This window comes from Lontra canadensis, unplaced genomic scaffold (genome assembly GCF_010015895.1).
Source record: "Lontra canadensis isolate GAN:19392208 unplaced genomic scaffold, GSC_riverotter_1.0 scaffold69, whole genome shotgun sequence".
NCBI classification, from domain to species: domain Eukaryota; kingdom Metazoa; phylum Chordata; class Mammalia; order Carnivora; family Mustelidae; genus Lontra; species Lontra canadensis.
The window spans coordinates 3,258,806-3,283,365 of record NW_022631063.1 but is presented as its reverse complement, the minus strand read 5'-3'; the positions used below and the strand labels follow the sequence as shown (position 1 = coordinate 3,283,365).

At 33.7% G+C, this 24,560-nt stretch overlaps 1 protein-coding gene across 7 annotated transcripts in view; it reads left to right on the top strand.

The window, feature by feature from the left end:
• SCN3A (sodium voltage-gated channel alpha subunit 3) overlaps positions 1 to 24,560 on the top strand; it is a 107,378-nt gene that overhangs the window by 74,020 nt on the left and 8,798 nt on the right. For all 7 annotated transcript variants that reach the window (XM_032880333.1, XM_032880332.1, XM_032880331.1 and 4 more), the window contains 6 exons: positions 451 to 807; positions 2,486 to 2,956; positions 13,455 to 13,575; positions 14,988 to 15,142; positions 15,897 to 16,070; positions 22,642 to 22,764. In XM_032880333.1, coding sequence (XP_032736224.1) covers positions 451 to 807; positions 2,486 to 2,956; positions 13,455 to 13,575; positions 14,988 to 15,142; positions 15,897 to 16,070; positions 22,642 to 22,764 — 1,401 coding nt within the window. The remainder of the gene's footprint in view (positions 1 to 450; positions 808 to 2,485; positions 2,957 to 13,454; positions 13,576 to 14,987; positions 15,143 to 15,896; positions 16,071 to 22,641; positions 22,765 to 24,560) is intronic.

Sequence of the window (24,560 nt, the reverse complement as noted above, 5' to 3'; positions counted from 1 at the left end):
GTATTTTTTCAAATTGAAAAGAAGCCTTTAAGTTATTTTTCATCAAATTAGTTTATTTTAATTTTATAAATATCCATTAAAATATGTAACATACTTTTCATATTTCTTTTTACTCTAAAGTATAGTCTGAGGAGGACATTAGTTTTCTAAATTCAATTTATATGTCTCTAATCAAAATATTAATGTGTTTTCAGGGATATATCTGTTGATCAATCAGAAACGTTTTATTTATCTTGACATATTTTATCTTTTTAGTTTTGCTTTTAATGTTTTGATTTACAATTTGTGTATTACTAACTATTTTTTTTGGATTTGAATTTTAGTATGGTTTGAGATTTTATATCCCTCAGAGGTAGGTCTACAATATGGCATATTAACAAAACACTGTCTAACTAACTTCCAAAATTACATTGTGATTACTACTGAGGGTATGTTTTCACTTAATTACAGCTTCGAGTTTTCAAGTTGGCAAAATCTTGGCCCACGCTGAATATGCTGATAAAGATCATTGGCAATTCTGTGGGGGCTTTAGGTAATCTCACCTTGGTGTTGGCCATCATCGTCTTTATTTTTGCCGTGGTCGGCATGCAGCTCTTTGGTAAGAGCTACAAAGAATGTGTCTGCAAGATCTCCAGTGACTGCCAACTCCCTCGCTGGCATATGAATGACTTCTTTCACTCCTTCCTGATTGTGTTCCGCGTGTTGTGTGGAGAGTGGATAGAAACCATGTGGGACTGTATGGAGGTTGCTGGCCAAACCATGTGCCTTATTGTTTTCATGTTGGTCATGGTCATTGGAAACCTTGTGGTACGTATATATTACAAATGCGCATAATTCAGAACAAGATCACACAGTAGCCTGATGCACTGGACAGCTCTGGTTTCATCATCAATAAATTAGACTCAAATCCCAGGACTAGCACTCTGAGCTTGGGCAAGTTACTTAACTTCTTTGAGCCTGAAGTTTCCCAACTATGACACCTAAATAAGAAAGCTGAAATCTGGGGTGCCTGGGTGGCTCAGTGGGTTAAGCCGCTGCCTTCGGCTCAGGTCATGATCTCAGAATCCTGGGATCGAGCCCCGCATCGGGCTCTCTACTCAGCAGGGAGCCTGCTTCCTCCTCTCTCTCTGCCTGCCTCTCTGCCTACTTGTGATCTCTCTGTCAAATAAATAAATAAAATCTTTAAAAAAAAAAAAAAAGAAAGCTGAAATCTTATGGTTGGTTTGAAGATTAACTGAAGTGTATTTGTGAAAGTTTGGGAACAAAAATAGTTTTTTTCTTTGTTTTTCAAGAAAATATTTTTATGAAGACTAATTTTATCCCTATATTACCATTATGGCCTGAACTATTTTTTACCCTATTACTACTGTTAAGAAAATGATCTCCAGTAAATCTAAAATTTTAACTGTCTATTCTATATTGAAATTGCTCCTTACACATTCATAGTTCATACTGTTGGCTTATTCAGAAGCATAAGTTGCATTTCACCAAATTTTGAAGATAAACTTCAAGAGAATAGAGTATTACATTGTAGCTATGTATTGTAATTATTCAAATGACTTGGAAGGGGACAAAATGTATCCTTCCCTGAATTTGCTTTATTAAAAGAAAATAAATTATTACAGTTTAAATTATTCACATATATGGACAGTGCCCAGAGTTAAGAAGCTACTTTTAGTTCTGACTTAAAAGCACTAATGTAAAAGCACAATTTGTATTTTTATGTGTTTTAATGCTTACATTTCTCAATTGTGTGTGTACATAGTGTTCTTTATGCCATAATACTTGAATCCTTCCTTTGAGGCACACTTCAAATAAGACCACTTGAAAGAATGTGGGGTAACTATAGACATGCAATTTTTTTCAGAATAGTAAATTAGGAAGCTCTAGATTCTGAACAAAATCTGATATAGAAATAAGGAAACAAACTAGGGTTCTTGCTTTGATGGGAAATGTGTTAACCTTACACAATTCACATTTAGAAATTTTCATTGTTATAAATTTTTAACCATTGGACAAGGGAATTTACATTAAAAGTATACTGTTTTAACACATATTGCCAGGCTATCAAATAAATAAATTCATGATTTATACACAGGAAGCTAGACATTCTCCAGGGAAACCGATAATATGAAGTAAAATGACTAAAATGATCTTTTCTCATTGGCCAAACCCATCAAAATGGAATTTTTTTCCCTTCACTGGCAACCCTGAGTAGACAACTTTAAGTCTTAGAAGTTCTGGTTTCCTGTTGTCCTCTTGGTATGAAAGAAAAGGCACTTGTTTTTTCATATTGCCCTTACAGCAGGTAGACGGTGTCGGGTCCTTTAAATAGTGTGTGATTAAGACACTTGTCTAAAATACAGTAAACATCCAAGAAATGTTTGTTGAATTAATTTTAGCAAAGATCTATGAGTTCCCTGTTTAAGTTCTTATTTTATGCATACTTCATATTAATGTAATAAATTTTCTTTTTTTCATTTAGGTTCTGAACCTCTTTCTGGCCTTATTGTTGAGTTCATTTAGCTCAGACAATCTTGCTGCTACAGATGATGATAATGAAATGAACAATCTCCAGATTGCAGTAGGAAGGATGCAAAAGGGAATTGATTATGTGAAAAATAAGATACGAGAGTGTTTCAGAAAAACCTTTTGCAGAAAGCCAAAAGTTATAGAGATCCATGAAGGCAACAAAATAGACAGCTGCATATCCAATAATACTGGAATAGAAATAAGCAAAGAACTTAATTATCTTAAAGATGGGAATGGAACCACCAGTGGTGTAGGTACCGGAAGCAGTGTTGAAAAATACGTAATCGATGAAAATGATTACATGTCATTCATAAACAACCCCAGCCTCACTGTGACAGTGCCGATTGCTGTCGGAGAGTCTGACTTCGAAAACTTAAATACTGAAGAGTTTAGCAGTGAGTCAGAGCTAGAAGAAAGCAAAGAGGTAAGAATGCTTTTAAAGTTTTTGTCACCTTTCCTGTAATAACCATCCATTATGGTTACTTGGGTTTTTTATTATGTTTATGTGCATTATTACAAAGTATATTGAAAGTCATACATATGACTTTCCAAGAGCAGTGCTGGAAAATTATGAGATTTTTTTTATTGGGAAATCCATTCATAGAAATTCCAGCTTTCCAAAGGAAATCATCATTCTCAATAATTTGTATATTCATCTTCTTGATAGTTTGAAAATCTGGCTAAAAATGTGTCCTGCCAAAAACATAAACCATATTTAATACCTTCTATTCTATACACTACATTATACTCTTTAGACAAATAAATGAACCATATTTTATTGATCGTTGTGAAAGTATCATCTCCTTACTGTCTATATTAGGTTTTGCTCTGAATTTTTTAATGTGAAACTTTCATGTAGTTTTTGTTCACCTCTGAAAGTTTTACTATGATAGAATGTTATACATTTATGGAAGTGTTACACATACTTGGAAAGTGCAAGTAGCACCACTGACTGAATTTTGCCCAGTCAAGAGTAAGCAAATCCACCAAGTGTTCCAGATTAACTTGAAAATGCTAAGATCTACTTAGAAAAGCTCCACTTGAGGATTACAGTTAAGAGGTAAAAGTTGAAAAGCTGCTCTTACTTACATTACAAGTTGTTCAAAATAAAACAAAGGAGAAGGAATTGTTCTTACTGTATGATTAGAATTCACAGAATCCCATAATGGCAGCTTAATGGTATTAATTGTGCAATTTTGTGTTATGGAGAACAGGATTAAAATTTTTTACTATTACTTAATTTTGGACTTCTAATACACCAGTGGGAAGTAAGTCTAGCACAGAGTTATAAAAGACAGATTTTAGCTTAAAGGTATGATATTAGCACCACAGGAATCAGACCAATGGTGTCTGATTTTGTGAGCATATTTTAAAAACTTCTCTTTTTAAGAATGGTATCTGTAGAATTTGTATAAGTAATAAGTAGTTGACAACGTCAATGTCATAACTCATAGCTCCTGACCCTTTCTTTCTAGCATTTTGGTGCTGCTGAGATGTATTTTGATAGTAAATTTGAAAATATTTTTTAAAGGTAAAAACATATACAAAATGATGTATAATATTCCTGAAATTCCACTCAAAGTCCACTTACTGAGCTTTCAATTTTAATGTATGTATTGCTCATTCTGAGAAAATAAAAATTCAGTATAATTTTATTTTTCATCACTTAAAAGATTTATTTAAGAAAAACAACAATTAGCTAATGAGCAATTATTGAACAGTTTTTTGTGAGCTCTGCATTCTGCTGCATACTAAGAGTAAAAAAGAGTTAAAGGAGAGCTCTACAATATAGCTCCCTTTGGGAAATCTCAACATCTTTGAGGAAGCCAACACTAATTCTCAAAATCATTAAAGCGCTATTAAAAAGTTTTATCCTGCAGGACTGACTATAAAAATTACAGGTACTAAGAACAGCAAGAACATAGCAAGTTGCTAAATGGAAGAGATAAAATTGAAATAGGCTTCCAAATTTGGGTCAAATGTATGATTAAAAAGTCATAGCAAAACCCTACCGAAGGAAAGCCACAGTTGAGAATGAGCTTGGTATTGAGGTACAGCAGTGGAACAATCAGCATGAATAAAGTATTTGTTGAGAAGACAGTGGAAATTTGTTTGGGTGAATCAGGTATTTTCAGATTGTAAAGTCTCTGAAGTAAGTAGAAAAATTTAGAATTGCCTGCATAGTCAATACAGAGCTATTTGTTCTGAAGCAGGGGAAGGGCAAAAATAAAGTGATGTTTTAGCAAAGGTTATTTGATATCAATGAGTAAAATAGAGTGAGGGATGAAAGGGTTTATCTTGAGGAATGTGGCAACAACCATTTGATAGCAAAGAGGTGATGAAATTTTGGGCTAAGATAAGGTAATATGTATGGGCACTGAGACATTCTGGCAATCTGACAAACTAGTGAAGACTAGGAAATTGGAAAAAACAGTAATTTCACTCTCTGAAATGGCCTTTTTAGGAAGGTTACCAGGTGTAAGTGGTAAGAGGGAAGAAGTCAATTGGAATATACTGAATTAGAAGTGAGAATGTTGGGGGGGAAAAGGCTGGGTGAGAAATCAGGGTTTAAAAACAGATTTGATAATTATCTGACTCCTTAAAAATAGACGACTTTACCAAAGAAAGAATTATAAAGAGAAAATAAGGGAAGATTAGGGACAAGAGTAGGGGTCAATCTGGGGTCAAGAAGAGGCAGAAAAACCAAAGAAGTAGAGAAATTTTGTTACATTAATATCACAGGTTTTATCACATTGGGTTTATGGAAATTAAATATTTAATTACTTTCTACCAAAAAGTTGGTTTCCGGAATATTTCAAAAACTCTATAATGCCTGCAGATATTTCAAATGACTGCCTGGAAAAATACCTCCTCATTGCCATGTCTTTTTAATGGCTAGAAAATCATAAATTTGGTATACAGAGACACACTGTCTAGAAAACAGTTAATCATCTGAACAAAAATTCCTTTTTAAGTGACTCTTTATAATCATTTTATCCTCTTCCAAGCTAAATTTTGGATACATGGAAACCAATTACAGAGTATAATGAAATTGTTTAAAATGTATAGATAGTGTGAAAATTTATCAAACTAAATATAAAATCAAATACTTTTACAAAGCTAAGATAAAATTTCAAATTATTTCACATGGTAGAAATAAATTCAACAATAAATTTTATATGATTTTTAAAGTTAGCACAAAAAAAGTTAACAGGAAATTCTCATATATGCTCACACAAAGATTAAAAATACAATGTTTCTAAAAAATAAAAAGCAAAAAATCAGCATTTTCTAACATTATACAGTAGGCTTAGATAAATTCCAGAAAAGTTCATTTTAACCTGGAACTTCTGAAAACTGCTGGCACTGAACCTAGGTCATGTTTCAGATGCATATTTATGTTGGCTGGGTTATTCTTTTTTAATAATTATTGCCCACACATATATACACACAAATGAAAAATAACATATCCATAAAGTAACACTTGGGTTCATGCTTCTGAGTTTTTTGACCATAAATAGAGAAAGAACATTGAGCTATGTTTTGAAGAACACAGAATATCCTTTCTTTTTACTGACAAAGTAAGAAATCATACAAACTAAACAAATGGAGTGATACATTTCTCACTAAAAGATTAATAAGTAATTTAAAAAGCTTGTAATATATCTGCTTTAGGGAACAGTAAGTTAATCATTAACTTAGTATTTCAAAACTCGTCACTCTACTCTTTACATTCATTTTCATAATACTGCACATCTAGCTATAGTACAATTAAGAAGAAATGATCCCTAAAAGTTGTTAGAGATAAAGATAAGAATTGCTGTTATTAATTTTATAATATATGTGTTTGTATATCTATATTCATTATATCCACATATATGGCTCGCTAACATAAACAGGCTGGTATGAAAACAACTACAAAGCTTGGCATGAAAAAATGTAAGAGAATGAAAGGTATGAAATGCAAAATAGTGATCTTTTTATCGTGGGAAAACTTGGAATTATACAATTCTTGTGACAAAATAAAAAGTAGAATTTTGTTTGTTTTCGTATTTTTAAAGTTCATGTAATCATGATTTCTTGGAATATTTATAGAACTATGAATTTTTACAGTTTAGTTTTTTAAAAGGTTTCATTGTCTTCCTAGATGAGGATATGGAATAAATGTTCTTAAGAATCGTATCTGAAGTTGAATTCCTAAGCACAATCTAGCAATATCATACCGTGACCTTCATTACTTACCATTCTTACTTCTCACAGGGGTAAAATCAAGCTGGAGCCATCAAGAGTGCAGCTCTGGTGTTTTTTAACCAGCCAGAGGCTCGGGCCACCACTTTTACCCAGGTTACCCAAGCAAGTGGTACATGTACAGTCACTTTCGAAGTGAATTTTGACTGGCCTGCATGCTACTCAGCTGTTCCTTCCCCTGCCATGGCAAGGAAGCGCTAGATGTGCCCAGCCGCTCTCTGCTGAATTGTGTGACACATCATAGCATGGTCAGGAGAGATGGGCAGTCCCATATCATATTTGATTCTGCTAATGAGTCTTCCAGTGTAGTCTTTTAAACTCTGAAAAGCAATAATTGCATGCTCTATAGGATTTATAGCTGTTTTAAAACATGATAGGAATGTTTAAAGTACAATATACTCAAGAATTTAAGAGAGCATGCATTTTTTTTTATTTCTCTGCTTTTACTTCATTAAAATGAGACCACAATTTTTTGTTGTTGTTGATTCAGCCCTTATAAGTAAATTGTATTACCAAAATGAGCCTCATGGGATTTTTTTGATAGTGCCATTTTTAGATCATTATATTCAGATTCATGAATATAATTTTCAACCCTTATAATTCATTTGCTCCAGACGGAAATGTGTGCTTTCATGGTTTTTTTTTAAAAGGCTCTATAAAAAATAAAAGCAGGGTGATCATAAGTTTCTGGATATGAAGGGCCATAGTCTGTATGTATTTGGGCACCACATATCTTGGATTTCATGTAGTTTAGGAAAGTTTTTAAGTCATATTGTAAAATCATAAGTGTTCACTGCAAAGTCATCAGAAGAAGGAAAGCATCATGATATGGGTAGTTCACATCTTGTCATTAATTGGTCCAGTGTACCCATTTTTCAAAAAATTTCCCTAATCTACCTTAATGTTCCCTAAAACTGAGCAGCTAAAAAAAGAGACACAGAAAATGTCCTGTTTTTTTTTTTAGTATTAATTATGGTTTTATGACAAGTAAAGGGCATCTCCTAAGATTACTATACGTTTATGGATTAAGCCTTTAGTTTATTCTCTTCGTGCAACCTTCTCTTATTGATATCAGTGCTTACTGGAATCTCAGCCACAGTGTGGGTTCTGGAAAGAAAATTACAAAACCAAAGTAGAATAAAGTTCTTGAGTATTGGCAACTTCAATACTTTTGGTGAAAAAGAGTATCTAACTAGAGTTTGCGGTTGTCTCTAGGTTTAATTCATACCTTCTCTCTTCTTCCTTAGGGATAACTGAGAATTAGCTGGAGAATGCAATAAGTTCAGAAATAAAATTATTAATGAAATGTAGAAAAAGGAATATAGGTCCCTGATTTGTGCAATTTTTCCTTGGCAATTACTTTTAATTTTGCGGTGTAAACCAACACTGGCCAGTTGAAAAAAATCTAATTCATTCTTTCTTCACAAGCAGAAAAAAATTAAATGGCACTGCAAATTTATCTTTTACATCAAGTTTATAGCAATATTCCCTCCTTTCCAAAGCCTTCATAGAATGAAAATAGATACTTGATTAAGATCCCAAGCACGTGCCCTTCTAGAAAAGGCACTGTGTTCTGTTTTCAGAATCTGGAGAGCAATCAATGGAAGTACCTCTGGGCTTTCTCTGTCTTGCTCTCAGCATCTTCCAAACATTCTTTGCGAAACTGAATGTGAGGCAACTCTTCCAGAAGCACAGATGAGTATATGAGTACCATTTTAAACCCATATTGACCTTCAGAGAACTGTTTTGGTGCTTTCATGTACTTCTGTTGAAATAAAACCTAATTAACACTAGTTTAGATTTAAATTTTTGTGTATCTTCTCAAGATAAACCAGCTTTTTCTTTTGGCTTTTTGATGCCCTTTTACCTTACTCTTCAACTACCACACAGTTATTTTCACTTTCAAATATCAGGTTGTTATTAAGGCCACTTTAAAATTAAAGAAGCACCAGGGCTATTGCACATTTAAAATATGTTGAGGCAAAAACCACGTGCACGTGGTTTATACACTTAACCATTCAATAAATGGTCTAGAAAAGAGAGCTATTGATTTTAGTCTTGTTCTTCCTGCCTTGGACTGCTTAAGCAGCCCAATGGCCACCTGGTGTGTCTACCTATTCTTTAAGTGAAATATTATAAGTCAAGATATGGATATGCATATCCAAAAGATCAGACTAAGGCCCTAATAGTATGTGTGACCAAAAGATTTTCCTCTTCTACTTGTAAGACAAAACTCCGAAGTTGTGAGAGAAATGGCTAGATTTTAAAGGCAATCTGTAATGGCTGAATCTTTTATTTTTGCCTCTTGAATCATACAGCAGTTTGTGAGAGTCAAACATTTGATAGCTGATTGAAAACAAATGAAATGTAAGCGCATTTCAGTGGAAGTAGGCCAGTTGCTAACATTCTCTTCTATCTCTAAAAGTTAAATTTCATTATTTAATTGGATAAAAATCAAGAGCAATATTCATCACAATGGGGAATTTCTAAGTAAGTTCATGTTATTAGAGGGAAAAATTGTCTCGTGGCATTTATGGGTGCTGATTCTGTCATTTGTTAACGAATGGTATTTGCAGTTAATCTTCTCGAAAACTTCATATTCAGGGACCATGTCCTCGAGAACATGGTTCTTGAATCAGCGTGCGGCTTCCACAGTATTGCGCCAGGCTTCTGCTATAGCCAGGCATGTTTTCTGTGGCTGAATTAGGCCTGGAGAATGTTGCATCTTAAAACCTGCTTTCCAGTGTGCATTGTAGAGCATAAGCCATCATCCCTCTGTAGACTCAGTACTTTCTACAAGGGATGGAAGAATCAAACCTTAAGTGCCATAAAATATTGGAGGGGTAAGGAGAAAATAGTACAAGAACACAAGTTTGAGCTTGTACTATATGGTTTTATATGGAAGCTTTCTATAGTTATGCCTATATAACTAATTATATTTTTCTAACTACTTCTGAATAAGTATTAATTTAGTTATTTAGTATAGTATTGAGTTCCTTAATATGGAAAATTTCATTTCAGTTTTCTTTGCTTTTTTTTTTTATACTGTTGTAGTATCACAGCTATGGCAATATAAAGAAAGTAAGTTATTCTTTGTGTTTATCATCAGTCACTTGCTTTATATCAGTTACATGCTTTTAATAAATACGGAAGTCATTTTGGTATGGCTATGATAAAATATATCACAGACTACACTCTGCCAAAGTACTGAAATTAATTAGGAACTGCTTAGAATACACAGATGGTATTATATCAACATATAGGATTTTAAATGCTTTAGTAGTTTCTAGGGCAGAAATGAATTATTTAAAAAGTTGTAAAATTCTTTATGTATACAATGACTAAAGCATATTAAGCAGTATATCATAATTGTTAAGTTGTTATACATTAATAAGAATACACTCTAAGGTTTACTTTATAAAAATGTAAATAAATTCATGACTTTTGAAATTTTATACAGTGATACAAGATTTTTGTAACTTCATAGAATAAAAAGTATGCACTCTCCTATGACCCTCCCTCCCCAAAAAGTGGCCTATGAAGGTTACAACATGAATAAGCCTGATTCTCCAAGTTAAGAATTAACTTTATGTCAAACTTCATAAGGAAAGGAGCCCCCCCCACAAAACACTTCTTAGTGAAATGAACCCTTGCCTACCAACTACCTTTTAAGCTTTGGTGCATGAGGGTCTAAAAGACTCTGAACATTCCTTAAGAAGCTTCCTTAAGAAGAAGTGTAAGTTTAAAAAGCTTATTCTTATATTCAGAAAAACTCCTGAATAATAGTGAAGAAATTCTCCATGTAAAATGGGTTCTGTTCATTTGAAAGAGCAGAATGCATGTGGAGTTTTGGCAAGGGTTCAGAGATGTCTGTTTTTAAAACACAAGTTATGTCTCATAATACCATGCAGATAGAGGCAAATGAATTCACTACTGACCCTCTACTTTACAATCTTTACAATATATAAATGCATAACCTCCCATAGCTATTTAGAAAATTGAAAGTATTTCTATCCAAACATGTTAACCACATTCACAGAAATATTTATATTGAAAGACAGTACTAATAACAAAAATACATCCAGAGGTCAGTAGTTGATAAAGAGTAGATTCAGTTGTCATTCAGATTAGTGGCTACTAGTAGTTGTGCCATCTGGGTTTGTTTTATGTAAATATTTGTATTTAGAGACACCTGTAAAGACACCTGTAAAGACACCTGTAGACTATATGGCAGACTATTATAATGCAAAAAATTGAACATTTCACCTTATATTACAGTGGTAAAATGAGAACAGTATGTTTTCTAGAGGTTTCAAATGGAAAACTATACATGTATTTGTGTATATATACACATATACTGATTACTTTCTTCCCTTGTATTTCTTTATTGACTGTCTGCCAGTATTTTAGAAAAACATTTTGGAAATAGCATGTGTTTTTATTGCTAAAATATTATTAACTAAATAATTCCTATTCATTAAAAATGTATTTTCTAATACAACTAAATAAATTTCTGTCAAGAACATTATTGAGTTATACAACAAAGTAGAGAGATGAAACTATCTAAACACTATAATTCTCTCTATAAAAGTAATTCAGAAATGCAGTCAATCATTCATTTATTGGCTCTCTATAAATTTGATATAACTATTTTGTGTCCATTCTATGCTTGGGTCTTTTGGTATATGTATGTGTGTGTATTTTTGGTATATATGTTTACATTTATGTAATAAATATATAATCTGTACCTATATATAACTTTATGTACATACATAATTTATAAATATTCATAAGAATATCTGATCAAACAAAAAAGCATAATGGCCTAACATTCTACAAAATTTAGCATGGAGAAATCATGCAAGAAAGGCTTCATGGAGGAGGTGGTCCAGGACTAGGCTCAGAAGAAATTATCCAACTTGGTTTGACCAACAGGAAGAAGAAACATGAAACTTTTTATAACTAACCTCAAAATAATTTGGTTTCTTACTGGATTTATTTACACAGTGGTTATTATTGCTGCCACTCATCAGATGTCATAGTGTTCAACCCATCAACCACCAGTGAAATTGGAAGGGAAGAAGAGTTAGTTGCTGAGTTCAAACAGCTATTATGCTTTTTCTTCGTTATATCAGAAGCTGTTACAGTTCTATACAGTGGTAGCTTCCCTGGGATTTTCTTAAAAGAATAAAGATACTCTGGTTAAGAAGCAAAAATATCCTGGGGGAAGAAAATATGTCGTGGCCTTTCTCACCTCCAAAAAAGTAGAGGAATTTAATGGTAAAAACTCTCGCACTATAATGATCCTAAGAACTATCAGCCAAAAATGATGGTCTAGCTTCTCTCATTAGCATACTCCATACTAGGAAATATTTTATTATCGAATTCAATTTGACTTATTTTTTATAATATATTTAATGTTCATAATATATTTAGTTGGACATGATTAACCTCACCTTCGAAGTAACATTGCAGAAAATATTATCTGGATAATACTTTCCAAATAGTTCACATTATAAAATATTAAACTACATTTGTGTTAAGATATTAGTAAATCAAGAATCTTGAGACAAATTTTCTCCAATATGACCAATGTTTAGGGAGTCATTTGGGGATTTTTCAGTGACACATTAACTCTTTCAGAAGGCTAGGGCAGAGCGACCCCTACCACTTAAAAGTTAATGGGGACTTAGAAACCATTACCATGTCCATGTGCTGTTTTTTCATCCTAAAAGCTTTACATTGGCCAGGCTGTGTTGTATGTCATGTCTTTGCATCCGTTTTCATAAAACACTGCAAATCCATAATGTTTTCACAAGTGATCTCCAAGTACTTATATATTTATTTTTGTATCATTAAAGTGGTTCTTCCTAACCATGTGGCATGCTGCAACGATTTATTTAAAGGAGAAATTCACAGCCTGATAACATGTTGAATTCAGAATGTGCTCCTAACAAAGGTCTATACAGATTCTGCCCAATGCCATTTATGAAGAAATTTCCATTTCATTTAGAATTCTTTGGCAATATTGAATTCATTTAAACAGTTCAAAGAGAGAGAGAGAGATCCATCATTTTTCTGCTAGTAAAGTTAGAAGATTATGTAAGCCAGAGGAAAAATATAGCTCAAAGTTGAAATATAATGACTGTGACTAATGTTAATATGCTGCTCTTCCTTTCTAAAATTACAGAAACATGGACAGTAGTTAGAGACAACTGGTAATGGTCTTTGCTCTGAAAAATTCCATCGTAAGAAGTGGAAATTACAATTTAATTTAATGTATTTTAATTAATATAATCAGTAGTGAATGTCAGCATATCAAACTTCCATCAAACTATTTTTGATTTGGCCTGAGAATTAACTTATTAAACTATTTCATATGACATCCATATACAAATAGATATCATAAAACAAATTAACCAGTACAGTTCATCCTTTCCAAATCACCCACGTTGAATGCTGTCTAACCTCTTTCTGTCTGAATCAGGTCAGTAGTTACATTGTTTTAAATATTAGGACTTTAATTATGTTAAATTATTAGTACATAATTTATCAGAAATGTTAATATCGTCAAATGTGATCGCTATCATTTTTTCACACTATGACAAAGAGTTTCCAAATAAGCTGAATAAAAAGGGAGAAAAATCACAATTTGCAATGGGGTTTCTTTCTAGAAATTAAATGCAACCAGCTCATCTGAAGGAAGCACAGTTGATGTTGCTCCACCCCGAGAAGGCGAACAAGCTGAAATTGAACCTGAGGAAGACCTTAAACCGGAAGCTTGCTTTACTGAAGGTAAACAAGCTGTAATAGGATTAAAGTTCAATCTCCCCTCTTTTCTTACAGTGACCAAAAATACCCCGCTTGAGGGAACTATTTCAAAGAAATGGTAAGGGCATGTTTATCTTTGCTTTTTCTCTTTTCTTCTGAAAAGTTAACTTATCTATATTTCCAGATTATATTATAGCAGTGACTGTGCCTGGACAATTAAGATGATCTGACCTGTCTTTTTTGTTGTTGTTTTCTTTACCCTTCAGAATGTGGAGAAGCTAACCCTATGAGATAAATGGCATTCTGGAATGTCATCTCATTGATAATGACTGCAATCCCTTCAGACCTCATTGGCAATGTTGTGATTTGATTTATAGATGCTGCAGTAATTACACACCATCCTTCACAGTTTCAAATGTGGTTAATTTGTGCTGTGATCAGAGCTGTTTGGGGATGCAGATATACTGTAGAGCCTTGACAGGCAAAACAGTGCTCTCGTAGTGATCAGTACAAAGTCTTGCACACAAATCAATAAAGATTTGCTGATTCAATGTGATTGGGTTCAATCCAGTGAGTAGTAGCTCAGAGAGTTAGAGCAAGGAATGGATGGAAATGAGAAATAATATGAAAACTAGGAGGGGGAGGACAAAGGAACAGTGATACTGACTAACAAGATGAGTCATAGGTATAACTAAGGAAAGCACTGAGGGTGAAAATAAATTAGCTTGGGAAAACTGACAGTGGATGATACCTAGAAGACAGGGGGCTTTTCTGTGCATGAAAAGAAGGAAGTGAAAAATTCAGGATAATATCAAAAGATTAATAAGCAATTTGAAACATGCAGCTTTTCCCCAGACCTGAGAGGTATTCTTGGACCCTATTTCCATCAATGGCCTTGAGGCAAAGAGAGATTCTAACTAGTGTTAAAAATGAAACTATTTATATTCATACAACCCTTGATAAAGTAATTCCTTGAATTTTAGGTGTCTAGCTAAATATATAACACTGAGAATGATTCACTGTATAGGAAGGATGTTGAGATGACTAAGGAATGAAGTACCCAGTTACCCTGTAAATGATGATCTGAGATTGGCATGGAAGAAAGCAACAAAGTTTACTTTTTCCTATCTAAGACTTAAGTATATTTTCTAGAAAAGATGAAGGTGGGTGGGAAAGCAAAGAAGGTGGGTAGGGTGATGGGCAAAATAGATAAAGGGGATTAATAGGTACAAACTTCCAGTTACAAGACAAACAAGTCGTGGAGATGAAAGATTTAGCAAAGAGAATACAGTCAGTAATACTGTAATAATTTTGTATGTGACAGATGGTGATTACACTTACTGCAGTGAGCACTTAGTATGTATGCGATTGTTGAATCCATAGGTTGTACAAAACATGTTTTTTTCTAACTTCTTCTATTTAATGCTATATTTTAGGATGTATTAAAAAGTTTCCATTCTGTCAAGTAAGTATAGAAGAAGGCAAAGGAAAGGTCTGGTGGAATCTTCGGAAAACCTGCTACGGCATTGTTGAACACAACTGGTTTGAGACTTTCATTGTCTTCATGATTCTTCTCAGCAGTGGTGCTTTGGTAAATGAAATGCAAAGTGATAAGAGTCAGGTTCTAGTGAAATAACTTATTTTCTGAAAATACCACAAACAGACACTGAGTTTAAGAAGCAAAAGGGAAGGTATATCTATGCCTGGCAAGGCATGGCACCCAGGGTTTAACTATGCAAAATGAAGTACATAATAAATCAAAACTATGAACAGCCAGATGGAATTTCTCATCTGGTATTTATCTAATAGATGTTTTCCTCACTGAGACATCCATTTACAGAGACATTCTGTAACTACGTTAACTTCCATGTTAAATACCATCCAGTTTGCCCTAATAATTATATTAACATTTATGGACTAAAAGTGTATTTTGTTTTCTTTATATATAATTAATTTACTCTTTCAAAATAAGCCAAATCAGTCAGGGAATCATTGAAAGTAATGTTGGAATAGGCCAAGTCTATCCCTCATTACCAGACCTTCTAGTTATTTCTTGAGTTCACATTACTTCTCTAAAAACATGTCTTTATAGCAGTAATTGAGATAGAGATTTGGGGGTGAGAGGCAGGAAAAAAAAAAAACATACTATATCAGTAAAGATAATGACATTTCCTTGCCAACATTTTCTGTTAGTTTTAGTCTCTAGCTTTTGTCTGATGTTTGTCAGATATTAGTCAATATTTATAAAATTACTGCTTTGTATCCGATATTATACTAAGCAATTTCATCAAGTACTTGGGGGATGCCAGCCTTTCAAGTAAAATAAAAACATTCTTGATTCACAGGCTTTTGAAGATATATACATTGAACAGCGAAAGACCATCAAAACCATGCTAGAATATGCTGACAAGGTCTTCACTTACATATTCATTCTGGAAATGCTCCTCAAATGGGTAGCTTATGGATTTCAAACATATTTCACCAATGCCTGGTGCTGGCTAGATTTCTTAATTGTCGATGTAAGTATCCTCAGTGGTTTTTATGAAATTACTTTTTAGAGGCAAGTTTGACATTTCATATATTCCTATGATTAAAATCTTGATTTTGAGAACCTAGTTTTACTAATGCTGACACAACTCTGCACTTAAACACACACACACACACACACACAAAACCACACACACACACACACATACACACACACAATAAATGTAAAAATTAGGAAAGTTTCATGGGAAAGGGTAGAAGAGGTCCAAAAAATGTGGACAGTGGTAAGGAAAACACAGAGTGTTCTATGCCATAAGCAGACAGTTCTTTTTTCCAAAAATTAAGGACCTCAAGGTAGGAAATAGCTAAAAATCTGTTGACAGATCTAAGTACTTAGCTTATTAACAGTTACATTAAAAAAAAAAAAACACAAAACTTCAGGAGGTAAAATTAAGAAAGATTTGGGACTCCTGGGTGGCTCAGCCGGTTAAGCATCTGCCTTCAGCTCGGGTCGTGATCCCAGGGTCCTGGAATCGAGTCCCAAGTCAGACCTGCTTAGCAGGAAGCCTGCTTCTCCCTCTCCCCACTTGTGTTCTTGCTATCTCTGTCGCTCTCTCTCAAATAAATAAATATATATATTAAAAAAAAAAAGATTTAGGGCCACGAATTGTGAGATTGCATTTTAATCCCTTACAAGAGTACTGTTACTAAATAATGTTAAAACAACCGATTTACTGTATTTATTCAGCCACATACCCACAGAGACAATAAAATACATTTCCATTCTTAAATCAGTAGTTAGATACCCCAGGAGCTATTCAGAAATTTACCATGCAAATAGTTAGGTGTAAGAGCCCTGCTTTGAATCTGATTACCCTGGGGTGAGTAGTCATAAAAACATTACCAATTATAGGATCTGTCTGACTTGCAGCCTATTTTCTTATTCCAAGCAATGAAGAAGCACTGGGGCAAAATGACAGTCATCTGGTTCTTTGTAGTATGGGATATTCCATTGCACAAGGCTTTACAGCCTCCCAACAAAACAAGGTACTTTAAGCACTATCTCTAGCTGTTCCCTAGCAATCATAAAGCACTTTATTTTTAGCTCTAACACTTGCCAGTAAGAATCAATAATTGTTGTATGTATACATTAATTCTTTTTATCATTTTGACCAGTACGGGCCTATCTAAATTCTACTCCCCTTTCTGACACACATACATACTTAGAGTGCTATAACCAAAATGTGTTTAACCCTTTGAGTTGATAAGAAATCTGCTCCCAAGTCACTTTAATAGACCAGAAATGATTTCCAATTTCCATGGTCGGCTTTAAATGGATAATAGAGGTGAATTTTAATGTTATCCTGAAAAGCTATCCAGAAAGGGAAGTTTAATGTTCTTATAGTCTGCAGCTGGAATGAGCTTCAAAGAATATCTAGGCTTTATTCTAGACATTAGGAAACTGAAGCCTGAGTTTAAATAATTTTCCTAAGATCAAACAACTACTTAGTAACAAAGCTGAGATCAGTGTCCAAATTTCCTAATTCCCAATTCATTTCTTCTTTACTCCAGGGGTTTCTTATCTGTTATAAATGTAATACTGTATTTTCAGAGTGGCTTTGGGATTTAGCATTTGTAATCTCCAGCTTTTTCCTGAAATGATGGAACACTGAATACATTTAAGAATCCTCTCTGGTTCAGAAAGATTTTGTCATGCATTGAAGATCATTTACAAATGTAATAGAACTTCTCCAGAGAATTCTGAAATTTACTGAAATATTATTTACTAAAAATTTTACATTTACTGAAATACTACATTGTACTTCAAGTACTTCCATATAGTTGGCCCATACAGAAAATATGAGTAAGATGTAAAACTCTCTCAAGAGCAGGGGTTTTGTATCCTGTTTGTATCCTTAGAGACACCTAATATAGATACTTAAGTATCTACTGAAAAATGTCTAAATGAATAAATTTAATTTCAAAGAATATGCCCAAAAAAATGACTTCCCTTTTAGTGAGTCTCAATTAGTAGACTGAAAGTGGGTAATTAAAGCCTTCTACTTTGGGGCAAGTCATGTTATCTTAAATGGGTCTATTCTTCTTTACAAAGCCAGGGCAGAAATATGTGGATTAATATAACCTCAGTAAATGGAGTGCTAAAACTGTTTTTGAAAGTACAAGTAAAAACATACTTAAAAGAGTTTCACCAGTCCATCAAGTACATTGATGTAAAAAAACTAAAAAACTACAGAAAGTGTATCCAAAAAAAAAAAAAAAAAAAAATCTGAGGTATAAGTGAAGTACTGCAAACCAGAAGGAATATGCTTTCAAACCTTGAAAAATTTATTTGTATAAAAAAATATAATCTGGGGGCGCCTGAGTGGGTCATGGGATCAAGCCCTGCATCAGGCTTTCTGCTCCGCAGGGAGCCTGCTTCCTCCCCTCTCTCTCTCTGCCTGCCTCCGCCTACTTGTGATCTCTGTCTGTCAAATAAATGAATAAAATCTTTAAATACATATATATATACATATATATATATACATATGTATAAAATCTGTTCAATTCCTTACCTAAAAGTAGACTGCGGTGGACTATCTATCCAACGTTGATTCATTTATTCAATAAATGTGTTGAGCACCTAAAAAGGACCATATGCTATTTTAAACAAAGGAGGTATGAACATGAGCAGACCAAGCCCTGTTAGAGCTTACACCCTGTGGAAGAGGCAAACAAGTAAAATTTAAAAATAAGCTATTTTGTCACATGTGATGTGATTGTTTTTCCTATTCGGGTTTTTGTTTCTTGGCTTTGGTTTGTTTTTTTTTTTTTTGTCATGAAGAAATATTTCATATTGATTTGGTCAAATCTATCAGTCTTATTTTTTCCCTTTTTGGTTGGGTCATGCTTCTTAAGACCCTTTCATATCAAAATTATTAAAATATTTTTCCATGTTTTTCCCCAATTTTACAATTTGAGTTTTGTGTTTCTTCATCCATTTTTATTATGTTATTTTCATTTTTTATCAGTCTGAAATTTGTTTTGGTGTAAGGTGTGAGGTTAGGATCCAATATTATTTTCTTCAAAATGGTTTCTCATTTATTTTTTTCACCTCTCATTTGAAATGCTACCCTTATGTACATGCTAAATCTTGGCAAGTCTTAGGTATAATATGGACTTTATTTTGTTTCATTCATTTCTTTGTCTACTAATATGACAGCTTTAATTATTGCATATTTATAATTGCTTTTAATATCTGGTGGAGTCAGTCCTCTTTGTTCTTCTTCTTAAAATAATACTTAAGTTTTGGTATGCCTGGGTGACACAGTCAGTTAAGCGGCTGCCTTTGGCTCAGGTCATGATCCCAGCATCCTGGGATGGACTCCCACATCAGGCTCCTTGCTCAGCAGGAAGCCTGCTTCTCCCTCTGCCTCTGCCTGCCACTCTGCCTGCCTGTGCTCTCTCTCTCTCCGACAAATAAATAAATAAAATCTTTAAATAATAATAATATTTAAGTTTTACTTTTTCATGTTAATATTTTAAAGTTTATCCAGTTACAAAAGACTCCTACACAACTTTTTAAAAAATATATGAAAAAATATATTGGTTAGCACCTAAAATAATTATAGCATTGCTTATAATAGTTTTTCATTTTTTCCCCTTGGTTTTTTGAGGTCAACAACAATATATCTGCAAATAATGAATTATTCTGCTTTTCAAATTCATACAGCCTCATTTCTTTTTCCAAAATATGTTAAAAAAAAGAAAAGAACGTTGGTAGTGGGCATTTCTTTTAGCCCACTTTAAAGAGAATGCTTCTAGATTTTGCTATCAAAAATTATACAAGTGTTTGGATTGAAATGTCTCACTGGAATGCATGGAAGTAATTGTATGATTTTTATTTCAACTTGCTCATACTGAACTTAAAAAAATTATATTTAGCCATTTTAAAGAGAAATACATTCATATTATGTGGTTCAATAAACAATCACAGAACTTCTAGGGTCTTCTTCAGAACCATCAAATCCCTCCTGCATTATTTCTCTTTCTCAATCTCACTGCCATAGGAATGCAGAAAGGTGTGGATGACAGCCATCCCCCTGAAACTTCTAACATAGACAGTTATATATTCGCTGTATTGTGAGGCACCTAGATTCATATAAATTTATACTAAAATTTCAGTTTTTGTCAAAGGGCTTCTGTTAAACTTCGCACACATTAGCAAGTGCCTTTTATGTTTAGCACATAAGAGATGAGGATAAAAATACTATATATTGAAAGGTTGGGGACATGTTTGTTGAGGTGGAAGACACACTGGGCTACAACTCAGAAGACATAAATTCTAGTTACAGCCTTCCCCCTTGTTACCTTTTCTTAGACTAGTCATTTGGCTACTCTCAGACAGAGATAATAAGTAAAACAGCACACTACCAATATGTGTTGGTATCTTCAAATTTTAAGTACTTGCAAATCTTTAAAAATATTTATTTCAAAATTGCCTTTAAGGTATATTAAGTTTTTTGCATTAGTTAACTCAATAAATGAATTTTTGTCCTACACAAAATAGGATAAGGTCTATTAAAAGAAATTCACTAATGCCCCAATTCTCTAGAAACTCACAGAGTCACTCCACTGTGGGGTGGTTATATGGAAGTGGTGTCTCCCAGCCTTTGAGTCCTGAATTTCCTACCCATCCAGTACTCTGATTTTGGCCATTGCCTTTGTTTTCTTTTCAAACCATAAGCTTTCTTACTTCAGGTTGTGAGGAATTTGCAGCCACTTCCCTTTAAATGCCCAGTTCTCAAATAAAGGACTTGAAGAGCATGAGGGAAGTATTCTGAAAGAAGCTCGAAAAGCCTAGAGCTGCTGCTAATACTTCCGAGGCAAAGGAGCCCAGAAAATATAAGCCCACACATTCTCTAATAACCTTTCCCATCTTTTCAGTCTTCTGTGGCAGCGAACAGTAGACAGAAATGAATAGCTCAATAAATTATCCTGCCATTAGTCATTTATTTTTCTGTTAAATTCTCTGAGATGTATGCTAAATTAAACAATGAGGGTAGAGTGGCTCCATTTGCCTCTAAAGCTTCAGTTCTAGTTTTTACGTCACCCTTTAAACCATGTGTTCTTGGGCAGATTAGTTTCCATCCTACCTCACAAGACTCTTGGAAGGATTCATTTAGATAGATTCATTTTAAGGGACCCTTCTTGCAAGAAATTAAGCCCCAATGCCTTTAAACCTTCCCATGGATATAATGAATTAACTCCTCCCTATGCTTCAAGGAAAGTCCTAGATGCATTTGTACTGCCCTTGCAAGAACTGCAAAGATAGTCACTCAAACCATTTTCCATGTTCTGTGGTTCAGATAAGGAACAAATTTTTGATCATGTATGCAAAAGTTTAAGATATGGTTTTGAAGTCAGATCACCTGGGTTCAAGACCCACCCAACTCCACCTCTTATTACCATACACCCCTTTTCTCGGGGTGGTGTAAGGAGGGGTGCAGGGGGGCTCAACACCCTCACCAGTGAAAAGGCAATAGTAATAGTACTTACTTCTTAAGATTTACATGCATAAGGCACTTAGAACAGAACCTTGCATACAGTAAATAAATGTTCAATAAATGTTATTATATTGAAAGAAAAAATAAGCAAATAAAGTCTCTTCCTCTCAAAAAAGGTATGTCTTCTTTAACCTTTCATATATATAAGTAAAATTTAGTATATGTGTAAATATCAGAAGATGTACTATCACTATGAATTGTAAGTCCAGAAGTTCAGATAAACATTTCTTCGTTATCATGAAACTACAACATAGTCTGATAAAATTTTTTCAGGTAAAATTATTTTATTTTTATTTATCCAACACATATTGACTAAAGCTTATTTAACCAGATAGTATTAGGCACCATAATAGAAGAATGTTTCATCCCAGCCCATAAAAAGTTTATGTGACCTGGCAGGGGGAAAGAAGATACATAATCAATTGATTCTATTAGATGGGAAATAGCTCCAGTACACATAACCAAGATACTACATAAGTTCAGAAGAGAAACATGATTTCCAAGTAATGATATTAAGCACAGATCCATGGACGATCTGGCTTTTGAACCAAATCCTGAATCACCAGTGGTATATCCACAGGTTGAAAGGGATTCCGTGGGGTGAAATATCTAACTGGAAGGTCTCACATGTTTATAAAAATGTGCAGAGGGGCTCCTGAGTGGCTCAGTCATTACGCGGCTGCCTTTGGCTCAGGTCATGATCCCAGGGTCCTGGGATGGAGCCCTGCATTGAGCTCCCTGCGCAGTGGGAAGCCTGCTTCTCCCTCTCCCACTCCCCCTGCTTGTGTTCCCCTCTCACTGTGTCTCTCTCTTTTAAATAAATGAATAAAAACTTTGGGAAAAAAATGGGCAGAGATTATTTTCATTGGTAAGAAAAGCAATAACATGAATATAAAATGAATCCACTATGTGGAAGATAAAGGCTGCTAAGATATGTCTGAATTTTATTTAGTTGGTATTAAAGAATAAACACCATATCTTATGCCTTCAGTCAACAGTTTATTTCCAGGTGAACTATTAATATCTTTTCTTTTTGTAGGTTTCTTTGGTTAGCTTGGTAGCCAATGCTCTCGGCTACTCAGAACTTGGTGCCATTAAATCCCTACGGACATTAAGGGCTTTAAGACCTCTAAGAGCTCTATCCCGGTTTGAAGGCATGAGGGTAAGAATAATAAAATCTCTCTGATGATTCATATCAGAATTAAATGTAGGTAACGATTTAGATACAGATGGGTACCATAGTCCTCTGATATTTACTTCATGGAATTATAGAATTTCAGAGCAGGAATCTTTGATATCACTAAGGCCAGCCACCTTAAACCAAAGTTTATTTCAACAAGTCCTCAGAAATTGTTTGTGGCAGAACTAAGACTGGAATCCAAGTCTTCTGACGATAGTTCAAGGGTGTTTCCACAAATCCAAAAAAACATATGCTGCCATTTATTTCTTTTCATTGCTTATTATACATATTTAAATGATTTTTTACTACAGACATTCATCCTACTAGGGGTTTTTCTTCCTCCCAATAGGCAGTTTGATTCTTCAAAAATCACTGGTTATGAATGAAAGGTAAATGGTTTTTGTCTGCTTTACTTCTTCAATTAGTATCAGTAACAAAAATACTTGTTGTACAAGAAAACAACTCTAAATTGTAGTCTCTGATAAAATCTGTACATTCTAATAAGCAACCAAAATAAAGGGTTAGAATAATTAACCAGGCATTTCAGGCAACCCCTGGAGTTTGTTTTAAAGATTGCTCTTTTAAGTAAGCATTCTGAATGAGGTTCACTTTTTCCACAACATGTATTTTCCTCTTCACCTTAGTGTATATTTTTTGCATTTACACATAAAGTACACACTTATTTAGATACACAACCACTTGTAAAACCCCTCGAAATACTATTTCAAAGGCCAGGTTTGTTTAATCCAGCATGCAAATGCACAGAGATATTGAATTTCTCCCTGGCCATAGGCTTTTATGTTAGAAGGTTTGTTTAGAGCAACAAAAACACTTCAGCCTTGACTTAGAGATTCACCCATCACGGAAAATGAAACCACTCTCTAGACTTTACAGAAGCTCTGTAAGCAAAGAAATATTTGGTTTTACATTCTAATTTCATTTCAGTGCTACTTGATAAAAAAAAGTCACAAAATTCATAAAAAATTGTTACAAAATTTCAAGTTCTATTCAAACCTATCTTTGCCATTACTAACACTACTTAAGCCCTCATTTGCTTGCATGGTTTCACATTAGCAATTCCTTTTTGAGGGAAGATAGCAATGAACAAAATAAGAAACTTATAAATTTGCTCTAATCTGAAAAAATATTGTTTGGCATTTTAAATTCAATCATATGATGGAATTAATGTTCCAGCTATGAAGCATGGTAAAATGTACCACACAGTTATTTGATAAGAAAATTTGTGGAGGTCATTTTACACAAATTGTAGTAGCAAAGAAACATGGCAAGTATTATATAACTTAATTTCTAAAAGAAATCAAATTCAAGTAGTATATGAAATTTTTACAATTTTGGATTTCAGATTTTGATGTCAATTTAAAAATTTTTGGTATTGATTTCTAACATAGTATTTACATTATTTTAAAACAATAGTTTCATTTAACATAAATGCTTAACTAAAGAGTCCACTATTAATCAGATTAAATTAGATAAGTAAAGATGCTATCAGCCTCCCTAGGGATTTCAAAATACATCATAAGCTTTTGAATTTAATGAGAGAATAGGTAACTTGATTTCTTCTTCATGAAACAGGTCAGCTTAGGTTGATGAAGTAACATGTACACTAAAGTGAACATTTGAGAGATTTAGAATAATAATGAGGACATATTTGTTATTTTTATGTCCAGAGATAAAGTCCATCTCATTTAACATAGTTTTTTAAATTGGGATTTACCAATAGAGAAAAAAAGAATTTACCTTGCAAATTCTTAACCCTA